This window comes from Poeciliopsis prolifica, unplaced genomic scaffold (assembly GCF_027474105.1).
Source record: "Poeciliopsis prolifica strain line A6 unplaced genomic scaffold, Auburn_PproV2 SCAFFOLD002, whole genome shotgun sequence".
Lineage (NCBI taxonomy): Eukaryota > Metazoa > Chordata > Actinopteri > Cyprinodontiformes > Poeciliidae > Poeciliopsis > Poeciliopsis prolifica.
The window spans coordinates 1,735,416-1,751,382 of record NW_026562377.1 but is presented as its reverse complement, the minus strand read 5'-3'; the positions used below and the strand labels follow the sequence as shown (position 1 = coordinate 1,751,382).

Sequence of the window (15,967 nt, the reverse complement as noted above, 5' to 3'; positions counted from 1 at the left end):
CTGGGTTGCTAGGTAACGGTGCCCGCCAATTGTGTCGCAACAAATGAGGTTTTTGAAATGAATCCTTAAAGAAAAACAAAAAACCCCATAAATTTATTTCCAAAAACAGTCTAGGTGTTTTTTTAATACTTAAACAATTGAGATCCAAACGAAAGAATAAAAATGCAGAAAGTCTTGTAATGGACCATTTTATTAAGGGGGAGAATGACGTAAAATTGACAGTTTTAAACTTTGCATCATCAAAAACACACCTGGAGTTTTGCTTTGAGTCCTTCATTCACCTTTGAGAAACCCTTTAATCTCCATGGCAACCATTCAACTGTGCAAAACGCCTGGGTGGACAAAGCCCCGCCTCTGAGGCACAGCTCAAAGAGCAGGAGCTTCTTAAAGAGACAGGCCCAATTTTAAGGCGTTACATTATGAAATAAGATTTCTTTTAAGTTATATGTGTAATATTTTTATGACAACTGAAGGTAACGTTACATGACTGCTATACAGTAGCAGAATCTCTCACTACTGGGCTTTCAGATGGACAAATGAACCAGGAAGTCTTCTATGTCTCCGCTCATCGGCTGCCGTTTCTCTTCGCTCATCCTCTCCAGACGCCTGATGCTGTCGTCCCGGTAGAAGCCGTGGTGAGGAATCGCTGCTGCCCTCATGAAGAACTGGACAGACTTCTTCCTCTCCTTCTGGCTGAACTGCAGATATTTAGCATAGAAGCTGCAAACCATCTGCTCCTCTTCGGGATCCAAGTCTCTTCTCAGCAGCTCCTCAAACGTATCTTCGGCTTCAACTCGCTGGTTTGATTTCACATACATGTTTGCCAGAGATATCTGCATCTTAAGGGAGGAGTGAGGGTAGAGGGCGATGGTTTGTTTGTGAAGACTGATTGCTCTGTCCACCAGGCTGTGATCCAGGTGATTGTTGCTTTGGGAAATGACTTTCCTTTTGTAGCAGATTGCGGCGCATTTCTTGATGTATCGCGCGTTGGGGTGTCTCTCCAGAGCCTCCTCTGCTAAATCAACAGCTTCGTCCATGGAGACGTGGATCCTGTAGAGCCTGAGCAACGGTTTCACGCCGCTGTAGCTGCTAACCGGCTTTGCTAGCACTCGCCTCGCCAGTTTTTGTGCTTCATTGTGAATCCTGGCTCCTTTCTGAGCTTGGGCTTCCAGGTAGAGAGCAACAAGGTACAAGTTCTCCGGGTCGTGCTGTTTGGCGATCTTCACCTTCTCCAGGATGTCAGGGTCCAGGTTTTGTTTTTTAGAGGCTTTGACCAACGCTAGCACCCGGCTGGTGTGCCACTCCACCATGTCTGGTTGCATCCTGATGGCTTTCTGGAAATAGTCTACAGCCAGCAGCTTCTGACTGAACTTCATCAGAGTCCAGGCTTTCTCGGCGCAGATCTCGGGGTGCGGGTCGTCCGCAGACGGAGACGGGTACTCTGTCATCAGAGCGCCAACCTTCCATAAATACTCTGCGCTACGCGCCCACTCCCCGAGCCGGTGGTGCAGCCAGGCCATGTTCCCGTAGTTCACCACCAACCAGGGGCCTTCGTCTGAGACGGTGTTCCTCAGCTGGCGGAAAGCCTCGGCCGCTCTGCAGAGGAAACGCCGCGCGTCTTCCAGGAGGCCCAGCTGGTGGTGGACGAAGCCCTGCAGGTTGTAGATGTGGCCCTGCCAGCAGTAGCCCGACTCTGGACCGATGTCCTCCAGTGCGTCGCGGAGACACAGCAGCTTGGACCTGCTGAGGTCCAGATCCCACGTGAAGTGGCACTCCAGGGACTCCAGGTGAGAGTCCAGGTGAGATTCCAGCTGTGATGGAGTCTGAAAGGCGCTGGAAGATGGATTAAAAGTTTAAACTACAGAAATGGGAACAACGTAAGAGAAGAGGCAGCAGAGGGATGAATGATTAGAAGAAAAAACGTGGAAAAGTGGAGTACAATTCAAAATCAAAAATTTGACAGCTAGAAAAATCTCTGAAACTTTGACGTTACTTTCAGAACAAAAGAAAAATTCTGAGCTCAAAACGTTGAAAATTGTGACAAAAAATCTGAAAAAATTCCATGTTTTAGCTCAAAAAGTGCTAAAACATGATTTTCTAGAAGTTTCTAGAAGTTTTATTTCTAGAAAATTCCTGAGATTAATCTTAGAAATTCTGAGCTGTGCGGCAGAAACGTACTCGTTTTGTTCAATATAAAATGGCCCTGATATGAGGTAGTAGAGACGAGTAAAGAGGGAAGGAGAAATCCTTAAGAAGAGACGAGAAAAAGAGGAAAATTATAAATCTGAGTGTTTCAGGGAACGGACCTCATCCTGCAGCCGTTGTCCGGATTCTGGGGTTTTCTGGATCTTCCTGTTCTGCTCTTCGGCGCGGGACCATAAAAACCAGTACTGTTGAATTTCCTGGAAATAAAGTCTCACTGGACGACACTTTTCTCTTTCCTCATGAATCAGAAACTGTAACTCAGCACTGATCTGACGCCGTGTTTAACAAAGAATGAAATCTTACAGAACAGTTTTTATTCTGGAACGAAGTTGGACGTATTGAGTCATTCTGACCTGAAAGGTCAAAGTTCAAGCAGAGCTGTAAATGCTGGGGTCAAAGTCTTGTCTGTGTGTCAGCAGCTCTAAATGACATCATCACAGTTCACTTTAATATTTCATAGAAATATGAATCAGAGCAAAAAGCTGTCATCTTAGTCCAACAAGAAAACATACACTATAAAACCAAATTCAACAGAAACAATTTGATTTTCCTAAATAAACGGATCCACTGTGTTCAGATAATTCAAGGTCGCTTCTGTTGACTAACTGTGATAACCTAGCTAAATGCTTACTAAGTATTATAAGTCTACTACATGCTAAGTAAGCATGATTTTTATGCTAACATAACTGACATGCTAACTCAGCACCGTACTCCATAACACATGCAAAGAAGGCATGGTGACCTCATTTAGTCACAAAGAAGAATGCCATCTGTGCTAAATGCTAATTAAGTAAGCTAACTTTAGCACATAGTGACTAGCCAAATTATGCTAGCTCTTCATGCTACATGCTGTTGAGGAGTTATAACTTTGGATATGCTAACTCATTATGATATTATTAACGAAATATTAAGCATGATGAATTTGTTACAAGCAGAAGAAGCTGTCAAAGCTAAATGCTACTCCAACAAAATAACTATGTTAGATGCTACATGATGACTAGCTGTATGCTAGATTACTTAGCATGTGGGAAAGTTATCAAACTTAATATTAAAGAAATAAATAATAAAAATCTACTATAATCTAAAAAGCCAGTTTTACTGTCAGGCAAATGTCACATGTTGAAAAAAAGATATAATTGTAGACAGATATCAACAATCAGAAGTTATTATTATAGTTAATAAAAATTCACAGTTTTTTTTACTTTTAGGATTTAAAATAAAGAAATATTAAATTTAATAAGAAGAGGAACAATGTCTTTTCATGCATTGGACTGAAAACATGACATTATTAATAGTTTTAGTGTTATTCTTTGTGGAAATTAAATTAAATGCAAAACCTGAGTTATTTATTATCAGGTTCTCTTTCATATTTAATTATAGTTATTGATATTTACTGTGGAAAGTCCAAAGAGCCACTTTCAGACTTATCCCGTTGCACAAACTAATCTGAAATTTGCTTTAATTTGTTCCAAATTCAAAAGTCTGATTACAGAAATGTGCCTCTGTGTTTATTTGCCAAGGCCAGGCGCTCCACCTCCCTGCAGCAGAGCTTTACCTCTTCATTAAATCAGATTGTGTCTGTCAGAGGATTATCTCTCCGCTTTCGGCCACCTCCAGGTCACTGAGGAATAATGGGGCTGTGGAACGTCTTCACTTCCATCAAGGACCGCGCAGAAAAGTTTCTGAACGAGAAGAACGTGGTGACGGATGTTCTGGGGAAGCTGGAGGAGAGGACGGGAATCAAGAAGAAGGTCATCGCCCTCGGTAAACCAGAAACGGTTCAGTAATCTGCTCTGTTCAGCTGACGGTTCAGTATTACGGTTCGTCAGACGCAGAAAAACCGGAACCAGAACACGTCGAAATGCAGGTTAGACGGTTTGAAATCCAGTGTTTCTGAACCGATTCAGGGAGATTCTTGCTATTTGGGCTATGAGCTAAATGAGCATGCGAGGTGGATGCTTATTTTGGTATTGATCCGATACCAAGTATTGCCGATACCAACACTTTTTTCTTAGTTTTCTGCATTGTCAAACTTCTGAGGTCTAGCAGTTTTCATAGTTTTGTGCAGGATGAAATTTGGACAGTTTATAAATACTTTAATATCATATTAGCATGATCTGTGTCAATTTTTCCTAGACAAAGTGCAAAAAAAAATCATCCTTCAAGAGCAAATCGAAAGGTAGAGCTGAGAAACAATAAACATTTTTAGCTTCACCAGGTTCAAATGATCCTATTACGCACCTTTTCATTCCCAATAATCAATCAGTAAAATAAAAAAGAAATCAACCTTTCACTGCATTGATAAGTCAAGCAGAAAGATTTGTTTTTAACTGCTGATAATGAAGCACTAAAGGAATTAAGTTTTTGCATTTTAGGCAATAAAATGTTACAATAAGGCTCCCTTTATAGATAGCTAATAAATAGTTTATAAATGTTATTAAGTCAACTATGAACACTTTATAAAGCATTAATAACTGTTTATTATGCATTAAGTAAGAATGAGAAGGAGACTGTATGGTAAAATAATAATCCAATTGCTTAACATGTTTTCAATGTATCTGAAACTTTTAGTATAAAAACTCTAGATTAAATATATAGATCTGGCTCATTATTTGACAGTAGATTCTGTCTCCTTCTCACCTTTGATTAATGCATAATAAACAGTTATTAATTATTTAGAAAGTATTAAGAGCTTAATTAATAACATAACTATGAAGTATTAGCTACCTACAAGGGGAGCCTTATTGTAACGTTGTCCCAATGTTTATTTTAAAGAGTTGAATTGTTCATTTGCATCTTTTATGAATTTCTAACATTGTATAAAAAGGCTGATGTGGTTAATTGAAAAATGTATTTAATATACTTTTAAAAAACCCTGATTAATCGATCACTAAAATGATTGTGATAATCATTGGAATCAAAAGTGAAGCCTTTAGGGCTTCACTTCTTTCTGACACTGCGGTGCCCAGGCGGTGCCCAGGCGCCCCCTGGTGGCCAGCAGGGGTGCCTGTCTGTCTGTGCCACCCTTAAACCCATTCTACCTTGTGGTAATGCGCATGCGCACATCGATGCTACGTCACATACCGCTTCCTCAGCAGATTTCTTATCAATACGACTAACGCACACAACACTTGGGAGTAAATAGATTATTTTCATTTCTATGTGTTTGACATTATTGGAAAGTTTAGAATCCAAACTTTCAGAATCTGTAAATTAGTTCAGAGTTCATGACAATAAGTGAGTTAAAAGGCTAATATTTCCACTTCTGGTTGGATTAAGATGTTGTGTTATTGCGGGGTAATTTAAAGTCAGTTTAGCTAAACTTAAACACCGGATTAAAGAAATATTGTTTCATTCTAGGGATTAAAATGTTTGTTATTTAAAAGTTGAATTGTTTATTTGCATATTTTAATAAATTGCTAATGTTTAATTAAAAAAAAACAGGCTTTGGTGGTCAACTGAAAAATAAAATTTTCGATGACTAAAATAATTGAACTAATAAGCCTTTAACGCCGTGGAGGGAAACACCAGGCAGCAGCGGGGCGGTGACGCGGCGATGACGTCACCGGTGCCTGGCGGAGGCAGATGATCCCGGCAGCAGAGCAGGACGGGCCCAATGACTGAACAGCAGCATAAGCTGATCAGAGGTAGGAGGATTAATGGGACGGAGCCTCAGACCGCGCCATCGCTAACATGACGTCATCCCGCAATAACACAACCTGAGATTAAAATACTAATCTGTCACTTCATGTTCTGTTGTTTCGTAAATGTTCAGGTGGGTGGAAACTACTTATTTACATGAGTAACTTTAAAAAAAAGTACCTTTCACTACTATGCTGTACTTCTGACTTGACTATGAAGTATTTCTACTTTTACTTAAAGTGGATTTTCTACCCACTGAATGAAAAACAAACCAGAAATTCACCAAACACAGACACACGCCTGCAGTTTCCATTAAAGTTTTATAACGTTTTTATTAAAAGAAACTGATTTGGAAGCATTTCTTTTTGCCTGATTTTGTTATTTATATGATTTATTGTTGTTTTGGTCTTTAAAATGCCAAAAATTCCACTTAATTTTATATTTTGGTTCATCTGATAATGTAAATTTTAAATATTAAAGTGACTCAGGACTTGAGTTAACGGTTTAATAAATATTTTTTACTTGATGCTTTGAAGTTCACAGATTACGTCTGTTAGAGAAATTATCTTTCAAATAGGACATTTGTTTATTCTCGTTTCATTAAACTTGTCATATAACATTTTGCTGATATTATTCCAACTTTTTTCTTATAATATGACTTTTTATTGTGTATGAATCATGTTAGTACTTTACTCTGGTCGTGACTGTTTTTCTATAATTATGACTTTGTCATACGGCTTCATTTTCATGACTTTATTCCTTAGAATTTTTTCTTGTATTTTGGTGACTATTTTTATAATGAGCTTATTTTCATGATATTATGACTTTATTATAAAATTTTGACTCGTCATACAACTTTATTCCAGTACTACTATGATTTTATTCTTATTTTGACTTAGTGCTGTTTGGTTTTATTCTCTGAAAGGTTCATGTTTTCTTTGCGTCTCCAGACGTAATTTGCGGTGAATTCATATAAACTGAAAGTGTCTGTCCAGGTGCCGTTTCGCTGACTGGACTTTACCTGGTTTATGGATATGGAGCGTCGCTGCTCTGCAACCTGATCGGCTTCGTCTATCCGGCTTATTATTCGTGAGTTTGATTCCTAGATGGTCTCAACTTGCCCTTATTCTGAAGGGCAGTTTTGTTTAATTCATTAGTTTGTTGCTTCTGTTTATTCATTTTGGATATTTAAAATGTCGACCGGTTCCAGTGTCAAACGTTCATAGACTCATAAAACAGCTGAAATAATGAGAATAAAGTCGTAATACGACAATAAACATGTATGACCAAAAAGTTTGAATAAAGTTGTAATACGAGAAGCAATATGCAGAATAAAATAATATTACCAGAATAAAGTGAAACTATTCTCATATTATTGTGACTAATGTGGTAATTTTGCTTTATTCATGTATTATTGCAACTTTATTCTGATACAATTTAAACTTCATTGATGTAAAACTTTATTCTTGTAATGAAAATATTTTTCTTCATCTGGCTCTAATAATCCGTCAGATATAAGAAAAATAAACTTCATTTTACAGGATGACTGTACCGTTATTAATGTGTCTGTGATTAAACGTTATCTTTGCTCTGATCCAATTTATTCACTGCAGTTGGTTTTTCTAATGAATATCAACTGAACGTTTTTTGGTAAATCCGTATTTTATCAGATAAAACCTTCAGGATTTGGTAGAAAACTTCAAACATTATTTTTTTTATCAATCAGAAACGGATGTGGAAAGTTTCCTTCATTTTCTGCCTGTTGTTTCTGGTCCTGTCTCGGTTGGAGCTTAAGTTCTGGTTTTCTGCAGAATCAAAGCCATCGAAAGTCCCTGCAAAGAAGACGACACAAAATGGCTGACCTACTGGGTGGTGTACGGCGTCTTCAGCCTGGGCGAGTTCTTCTCCGACATTTTCCTTTACTGGTTCCCGTTTTATTATGCATTTAAGGTGAGGACACACCCAGAGTTTCAAAAAACAAAATATGTTACGAAGTTGACATGACGCCGGCCCCCAAACCTCCGACAAACACACAGTTATACTGGCAGAGGTAGAGGAGCTCTACGCAACACCACAAGAGTTATTTTTGCCTTATCAGCCACACTGAGGCAAAACGTTTCTCCGAGTCGCATGTCAGGCAGGAAACAATGGAGAAATCAACATTAAAATCCAAGTTTTTCCTCAGTCAGAGGAGCAGAAAGTCTCATCGGATGTTAGTGTGAACGCTGCGTCGGGTTAAATAATAGCAGCTCGTGAAAATCTGCCTCCAGGAAAATACTTAAAAATAAACTGCAGCACAAGTTTTCATGCTGCCAGAGCATTATTGGTCTTTGATTTGACAGTCAATGAGTGTCGTTTGGATGGGATGTTAACTGCCAGTCACCTTCGTCCTGACTAACATGGGTAGTTGATCAGTTTCATTGGACAGGACATGCAGTCGGCTGCATTTATTTCAGACTCCATTTGGGTTTTGGAAATGTAATAAATTGTATTCCACTCTCTAAACGCTCTGGGTAATGGCTGCATGTTCCTTTCTTTCCTATCAGTTTCCCCTTTGAGTCTCTAGCCACAGCGTTAGCAATAACAAACTCTGGCAACGTTGCCAGAGGTTCAGTTCCTCCAGGTAAGTGGCAAATACTTAAATACTGACCACCAACTGGTCAGTTTCTGACAAACCCACTGGAATGACTGGCAGGTGGTGTCATGTCAGTTGCATCTTTTTGGGAATAAATGCAAAATTCAACAATGTGTGGGAAATGGTTCTGGATGTTTTCCTGGTGTCTATTTCCAGTGTTTGTTCCTGTTGTGGTGCATGGCTCCGATGTCGTGGAATGGCTCCCAGGTCATTTACAACAAAGTGGTTCGGCCCGTCTTCCTCCGCCATGAGGCCACGGTGGACAACATGGTGAGCGACCTGAGCGGGAAGGCCATGAGCGCCGCCGAGAACCTCACCAGAGAAGGTAACCTAGCTCCAGTAGAAACCCCGGCGCTCCTCTTTCAGGAAGCTGACACTTCTTCTTCTTCTTGAGTTCTCTCCACTCTGGTGAAGAACAAAACTCTGGTGACACCAATGCCGCCGGTCGCCCCGCCTGAACCGAAGAGTTTACCAAGTTCAACCGGAGAAACGTCAAACGCTAAAGTTGCTCCAAGTGAGCCGAGCGAAGAAGAACGAAGGGTAAGAAAATCCGTTTCCTCACTTCCTTCCTCAGATTTAAATATATGGTGGAATGATGCTTCAGAAAAACAGAGGACAGCTGATTCAAAGCAGAACATGTTCACTACGCCACATTATAGGGCTGCAGTAGATGAAAAAGAATATATATCACATTCCAAAGAAAATAAAACCAAAAATTTGAGTTAATCTGAGAAATTTTCTAGAAAAGACGTGAAAAATGTTATATTTGCTTGAAAATCCTCAGAGGTTTTTACGTTAATCTAAAAGATTTTCTAAAAAGAAATTATTGGAAATTTCTGAGTTCAAAAGTCAATGCTCAACTTTTGAAATTTAAAACTGAACAAGTTTTTCCTGAAAAAGTTGTTTCAAGAAAATTGTTCAACTTTTGAAACTTAGAAATTTTTATATTCATTTTAGACATTAATCTAAAAGTTTTGGAGTTTTTTTTCTAGCAAATTTCAAAGATTTTCTTCCAATGGGCCTGCGATGGTCCATGTTTGTGGTTTGGGTTGGTAGATTCTACTTCTGCAGGGTTTGGTACCGACTGTAGAACTGCTCAACCAACCCGTCACACCTTGTTTTGCGTGAATCTTCTAATCCCAACGTGTTTGTCGCCTGTTCCAGCCTTTTCTTGGGTGACCAGGTTGGTAAGTGAGCTGGTTGTTGGTAAAGATCCTGTGTTGTGATAAAAAGAACCGGTTCAATAACAGCGTAGTTTCTTGTCTATTGATGTTGAGCTGCAGATTTTCTTCCTCCTCCTGAAAACATTTATTTCTCCTCTGTAGATCGTAACTCCAAATCCACCCAACTGGTCATGTTGCTGTTTTTATGATGAAATTGTTTAATTGGGATTAAAATCTTTAAAAAGAAGTGGCTCACATAATTATCTTTGGGGAACGCCTTAAAAAAAAAGGATGTGGTTTGATGAAAATACATAAAAATATAAGCAAAAATTAAAACATAACATTGTGATTAATGAGGTCTTATAAAACAAATGAGGCATCTCCTAATCACAGAGACATTAATATAACTACAAATCACTATTAACATGCATAATGTATCTGCTTTTTATTCTTTAAGTTAAAAATCAAATAAAAAAGACATTTTTACGGCCTGCAGCAGACGATAAGGCATTTTTTATTTGATGTAGCTGTACAGCTCAGCCGGTTGGATCTTAGATTTAGCTACTTTTTCTTAGATCAGATCCGTTTTTCAATTTTAAAAAAAAGATCCTATCCAGTACATGGAAAAACTTACAGTTTAGCGAGAAAACTAAATGAAACCAAAAAATTGTGGCTTAAACTGAGACGAACCTTTCAGAGCCAGAATCTTTCAACCTGAACATATTTGTGAGCACGAATGGTTCTGGTTCTTCCTAAGCAAATATTTTTATCACTTATTTTTAATTTGTGTTCATGTGTTTTGCTGTTTGCCTTCACTTCAGGAAGAACTTGGTGTAGACTGAGGGTAAGTTATTACTCAACCCATTTCAGATACGCACTGCTTTAAATTAAAAATAAAAAAATAATCAGAAAGTCTCAGATTAAAAGCTCAATTTGGAATTTGTACAATTGTAGCTATTCTTCTTGAATTTTAAGTTTTTGTTCATCAAAACCTAATTAAATGATCAAATTTAAATGGATTTAATGAAACAGACAGATTTGATCTGACATGAGTAAAAATGTTAAGATGTGAAAAAATTAAATTAAACTAAATCTGTAAGGGGGTGAATACTTCCTCAACATGGTCCAAACTCTTTAAATGATGACTGATCTGATTTTTGAAACAATAAAGAAAGACAAAATTTTATTAGCAGATTGTTTTATTATTGTCTAACTATTAGTTTGGTTTCAAAATCGAATCCAATCACCCTTGGGTTAAATTCATAATTAAGTTTTACATCAATTACAAATTGTTTACTAATTCATTAATCAAATGTTGCACAAAAAACATCATTCATAAAAACACAATAAATACTCCGTTAGCAATAACCAAAAACAAGGACAGGCATCATAGGCATTTCACTGATTAGCATTAGCGTTTAAAAATATGCCAAAAACACCCTAAAAATAAATTTTTATCAATGGAAGTTTGGCCGAATTATTCAACATAAAACATTAAATTAATATCAACTGAAATAAATACGATTTCTATTTCAAGAAGTTTCATAATGTTACAGACAAATGTATTAAAAATAACCACATTCCGCTATGGAGTTCCGTCCGGCGAACGAGTTATAAAATCGACAAAACGGGACCTAAAAACAAATCCTAGCGGCAAAATTAGCAATTTTCAACAGAGGAGCCAAGAAACCCGAATGTCAAGAAACTCACCTTTGAATTTGATAACTTCATATCAAGTTTTTATCAAGTTTTAACTTGTAAATCGACTGCAGACGGTTCTGTGCTAAGCGCAGCTAGCACTGTTTGGGAACCACGCACTTTTAAATCAGCGCCCCCTGCAGGTTGGATGAATGAACAGGTTATAGACGCTTATTGAACGTTCCCACTTCTTTTCCTGGATTAGTTCACATTTTTGAAAATCCCTGTTCTAAAGTATTTTAAAATCTGACTTTCATGCAAGTGAAGTAGAAAAACCTCCTTTATGTAGCAGTAGTTTAGAAAACAGTAGTATGGGATGTTTTCCCCTCAAGCAGTAAACACTTGATAGGAAACCTTTTTAACAACACAAAAAATAACTCAAAATTTCTTGTTTGTGTTTAACAGTTGTTCAGATAGCAGCAGAGGAAGATGCTCCGCGAGGAAGAGGACCAGACATGAATGATCCAAACAGAAAGTGCTCCTTATGTCACAGAAACTCGGTTATAAGGCCATATTTTTGTCGATCGGTGTATTCAATCTGAATTTATGATTTGGGGATCATTTATTGTCTGTAGAAAATCAGACAGATACTGGAAGCTGCTGTCTGATCTACGAGCTAAATGTCAAAAACAAGTTCAGAAAAAAATAATAAAAAAAATCTTATGACTGGAGGTTCTACTTTATCGACAGTTCAGATCAGAGAACTGAATCTACTAAAAATGAACCAGTTCACTTTGAATTTCTGTTTTCTTATTTGCCTCTCTGAAATGCTGTCAATTTATCCGACACTTTTCCTGCTTTTATTTTACTGTAAGTCAGACCACACAAATCCAGGAACGTTTTTCTGAAAAACAAACTTTGGCTCATCCTTTCATTGAACTCTGTTTACTTTTGAAGACAGTTTTTTTTCAAAAACTAAATACTTTTTCTAGACCAGAGACATTTTTTCTATTTAGTCCCACAAAATAAAACTTGCTTAGACTTGCTAAAGTCAAATTACTTTTCTTTCAGAAAGTAATGTTTTGTTAAATTTTTTACTAAATTTGTTGTTTTTAAATAAATACAATTTATTCATATTTAAAGAATTTAAAAATGGAAAACAAATTAGCGAAATGAGGATCCAGTTTTCTCTCAAGGTTGGTAATATAGAATAGAATTTTTTTGATCAAGTAATTCATTGATAATTTTATTGTAAAAATAAATACAAAAAAAAGTAAAACAATTTGATAAGAAAAATAGTTTTAAAAAGAAAATTTCTGGTGAGTTTAGTGTCTTTCTGTTGTGGGAATTTAATGCAATAATCAGTGTTTCATAAAAATCTATATTTTTAAAAAGTATTTTGGTTACAAAGTGAAAGAGTCACATGTTTCAGATCTCTGCTCTAGAAAAACAAAATAGTAAACATTGACCCAAAAAGTCAGGAGCTAAATAATGCATATTTAATTTATTGCTCAGCAAGTACATTTCTTTTGTTTTTGTTTTTTTTCCCACTGGGAGATTCTGGTCTGTAATGTGAACATTTTAAACACAACCGAACGGAACAGAACAGAACATCCACCATCTACTGGTGGGTAGAAGAAGAGCAACCCGGTCACATCTGCACTGATGAAAATATAGATGCTAACTTTTGCCAACACGACACAAAAATACAGAAATATTTCTGGACACGTTTGTTGTTGAGGTGCAGCAGGAAAAATGGCGGCCGGGAAACATTGAACATTTACAAACAGGAATGATTCAGTTTGATCAGATCAGTCTCTGCAAAGGATGTTGAAAATGTGAACATTTTGTGAACTGGAAACCTTAATAATTCTCTCTTAATCAAATGTCAGAGTTGAAGCTTGTCTTGTTTTCTTTTTCTCAACTTAGAGGAAAAAAATGTCAGTTTCACTTTGAAATAAAATATTAATTTGTGATTAATGCTTTAAATAAATGAGGGTGAACATCTACACATGAGAAAAGGTTAGGGTACCTGAATATTATTCATTCATGTTATTACTTTTTGCTTTAATATTTATGTTTTTGTAAGGACCCCCACAAAAAACATCTCAAGAGGTTATCTTTGAAATAAAAATTAAACATGCACTGCTTTATGTTTCACACTTATTTACAAAAACATAAGAATAAAGCTTAGCATAAATATGAAAAAAAACAAATATTGAAAAACTAATACTTTTACTTTTTTCTCACTTTTCCTTTCCACTCTGATTTTTATTTCTGCACATTTCTCATTTATTTTCATGGTCATACTTTAGATCGCAACACTTTTCCTGACCAGAAACATTCGGGGACCATGAAGCGATGTAACAGGTCAGGTCGAAGGTCAGCCATCACTGTCTGTCTGGGTTTCCAGTAGCAGAGTTCAGTTAAAGAGAAGAAGAAGCGGAGTCAGCAGACTTGACCTTTGACCTCCTCCACCGTCCTGTCCAGCTCTCCCCCGGCCGTCTGCAGCGCCTCCCTCTGGTTCTGCAGCTGACCCAGCGCCTCCTCCAGTCGGCCGTTCAGATCCAAATAGCGGCGGCTCTGCTGGAAGCGCAGTTCCGCCTCGCTGTCCGCCGACCGGGACGAAGCTAAACACAGAACGTCCAAACGTCCGGTCAGCGGCTCGGATCCAAACACACACAACACTTGTTCTGTTAATGAAGTGCATGTTCTAAATATATGTGACATACTTATGAGTATGTCTCAATTAAGTATAAGTCATTATCACAAGATTTAAAGCAATAATTAAAAGTATAAAAGTTGTAATTATGAGCATTAAAATTGAGTTTTAAAGTCATCATAACAAGATGCGCAGTTTGTAATTGTAGCTTTCATATCTTATGACTTTTATTCTCAGAATTATTCATTCTAAACTGTCTTCCCTTTGTTTTATTTCTTTCATGGCGGATGAATCCAGTTTTCTTTTCCTGTGGAGAGTCAAATCCTCTTTTCTTTACCCTGTCTGATTTCTTCAGAAACAAAAGCAAAACAATTGTGTTTTGCATAAATATTTAAAAAGTACTTCTGAATTTGATACATGTCCTCTTATTTGTCTTAAGAGGTCCAATTTAATTTAAACATGTAAATGTTTTTAAAGGGGAATAATGGAATTTGACGGGAATATGAACCATCTTGTCTCCGGTGTGGACTCACCCTGCTCGGTTCTCTCTAGGATGCTGAAAACTGGGTCATCAGGAGCAGCTCTGTGGATGTCCTCCAGCAGCTGATCCACAGTGGGGAGCTCGGGTCGGCTGGGCAGAACCACCCGTTTCTTAGTTTTAGAGCCAATATTCATTTCCACAAGCAATGCTACACTTTCTCCATCTGAAATACTGAAGGAATAAAGAAGTTAGAAAACAGAGCAGCACCTCCAGCTCCAGTAAACCTGATTACCAAAATGATCTATTTTTCTCTTTATTCTCCAGAATAAAGAAGTCTGAATAATTTTGAAAGTGTTAAAGTAATTGTTTATATGAAATAGAACCAAGATTCTAGAACTTTTTAAGCCACGGATTGCTAAACACAAATCTATCTAATATATGTCCCTTTAAACAACTAAAACACAAAAATCTATACAAGCTAAAAAGATAAATATTCAGCCGAATGATTTATAACGAAGTAAAATATATCGTGAGATATTTTGGGTGTCGTTAATTAACGTTACGTTAGGTGACAACAAATTATAGCTTAATTCTAGAAATAATTGATAGAGATTCTGGTTTACGTTGTAAACAGCCACAACTAGCCGTGTTTCTTCATAGCTTGCTGAGGTTAATGTTTCTTGTGAAAACCTTTCGACTCGTTTTGGGTCTGGCTTACTCCGTCAGCGGCGTATTTTTCCCACTTTCTAATGCAGAAAAACGAACCGAGTCCGGAGAAAAATACATCAACACCAGTTAGCAAACACGACACCGGAAGCTAAGGGTAAGCAGCCGTGCGTCATGGCGTCACACGCCACGTCACTGGTACAATGACGACGGTAAACAAGGTGAGGATTTCTGACATGTCATGAACAGATAAAAAAACAAACAAAAAAACAAATAAAAAACATTTTTGTATTTAAATTGACCGGTTTACTTAAAAGAATAAAGCTTTTTTTGTGAGCCTTTTGTCTTGAGTCGCACCCCCTACTGGCTGTTGGCGGTACTGACCCATATTGTTTTTGGCCAAACACCATTAAAATCTTCTTGAAGTTATCTCCTCATTTTTTCGAATAAAAGATCACTTCGCATCAATAGCTTTGCTTCTTTAAAACATTTCATTGCACTGATTGTGCATAACATAATGACCATTGACCATTGTTAACTATTAAGACAATGTGATGACCAGATGACTGGGTCAGGGCATCTTCAGAACTTTAGCATTTGTAGGGTGTTCCTGGTCTTTTCTGGGCAGCATCTATTGGTGCAAGAAAGCCAACAGTGCCACATTGACTTTTAAAATACAAACAATGCAGCAGTTTAAGGAATCACATCACTTTTTATTGGAATGAAGACATTTATAACACGCTACTTTTATTTTGCATGTTTATCATGGCATTGTGAAGCTTCTGAGACCCAGTTCAAGTGAAGACTGAGCAATTTTAACGCAGATCAGCTACAAACTGGTTGTAAACCAACGGTCGTCTCTTGTGAACGAGACG

At 37.4% G+C, this 15,967-nt stretch overlaps 3 protein-coding genes across 11 annotated transcripts; 1 reads left to right on the top strand and 2 right to left on the bottom strand.

The window, feature by feature from the left end:
- Nucleotides 1–172: 172 nt before the first annotated feature.
- Nucleotides 173–2,577, bottom strand: LOC129375860 (interferon-induced protein with tetratricopeptide repeats 1-like). Its single transcript, XM_055055224.1, has 2 exons — nucleotides 2,307–2,577; nucleotides 173–1,833 (listed from the first exon to the last, which is right to left on the bottom strand). Exons 1-2 carry the CDS (start codon nucleotides 2,309–2,311, stop codon nucleotides 525–527), a joined length of 1,314 nt encoding a protein of 437 aa, XP_054911199.1. The 5' UTR covers nucleotides 2,312–2,577; the 3' UTR covers nucleotides 173–524.
- A 1,222-nt stretch (nucleotides 2,578–3,799) lies between these two features.
- Nucleotides 3,800–13,495, top strand: reep6 (receptor accessory protein 6). 8 transcript variants are annotated; one of them, XM_055055309.1, is made up of 8 exons: nucleotides 3,807–4,072; nucleotides 6,843–6,936; nucleotides 7,659–7,797; nucleotides 8,639–8,807; nucleotides 8,877–9,022; nucleotides 9,647–9,665; nucleotides 10,467–10,489; nucleotides 11,749–13,495. In XM_055055309.1, the coding sequence occupies exons 1-6, from the start codon at nucleotides 3,913–3,915 to the stop codon at nucleotides 9,659–9,661; spliced, it is 723 nt and encodes a 240-aa protein (XP_054911284.1). In that variant the 5' UTR covers nucleotides 3,807–3,912; the 3' UTR covers nucleotides 9,662–9,665; nucleotides 10,467–10,489; nucleotides 11,749–13,495. The 8 variants fall into 8 exon arrangements, with proteins under 8 accessions (XP_054911299.1, XP_054911284.1, XP_054911269.1 ...); XM_055055294.1 differs by having other exon boundaries at nucleotides 9,647–9,669; XM_055055331.1 differs by lacking the exon at nucleotides 9,647–9,665 and adding an exon at nucleotides 5,737–5,852 and having other exon boundaries at nucleotides 3,963–4,072.
- cunh19orf25 (chromosome unknown C19orf25 homolog) lies at nucleotides 12,768–15,258 on the bottom strand. Of its 2 annotated transcripts, none has more exons than XM_055055416.1 (3): nucleotides 15,145–15,258; nucleotides 14,479–14,657; nucleotides 12,768–13,913 (listed from the first exon to the last, which is right to left on the bottom strand). In XM_055055416.1, the coding sequence occupies exons 1-3, from the start codon at nucleotides 15,210–15,212 to the stop codon at nucleotides 13,732–13,734; spliced, it is 429 nt and encodes a 142-aa protein (XP_054911391.1). In that variant the 5' UTR covers nucleotides 15,213–15,258; the 3' UTR covers nucleotides 12,768–13,731. The 2 variants fall into 2 exon arrangements, with proteins under 2 accessions (XP_054911391.1, XP_054911398.1); XM_055055423.1 differs by having other exon boundaries at nucleotides 15,050–15,249.
- Nucleotides 15,259–15,967: the final 709 nt, after the last annotated feature.

Excerpts from the sequence above, each read along its gene's own strand:
- reep6 (XM_055055280.1), top strand. The coding sequence starts at position 3,913 with ATGTTCTGGGGAAGCTGGAGGAGAGGACGGGAATCAAGAAGAAGGTCA. Across the intron at positions 4,073-6,842 it reads CAGAACACGTCGAAATGCAG|GTGCCGTTTCGCTGACTGGA; the intron begins GTTAGACGGTTT and ends GTGTCTGTCCAG. Across the intron at positions 9,023-10,466 it reads CGAGCGAAGAAGAACGAAGG|GAAGAACTTGGTGTAGACTG; the intron begins GTAAGAAAATCC and ends CCTTCACTTCAG.
- cunh19orf25 (XM_055055416.1), bottom strand. The coding sequence starts at position 15,212 with ATGTATTTTTCTCCGGACTCGGTTCGTTTTTCTGCATTAGAAAGTGGG. Across the intron at positions 14,658-15,144 it reads AAAAATACGCCGCTGACGGA|TATTTCAGATGGAGAAAGTG; the intron begins GTAAGCCAGACC and ends TTATTCCTTCAG. Across the intron at positions 13,914-14,478 it reads CCTAGAGAGAACCGAGCAGG|CTTCGTCCCGGTCGGCGGAC; the intron begins GTGAGTCCACAC and ends TTCTGTGTTTAG.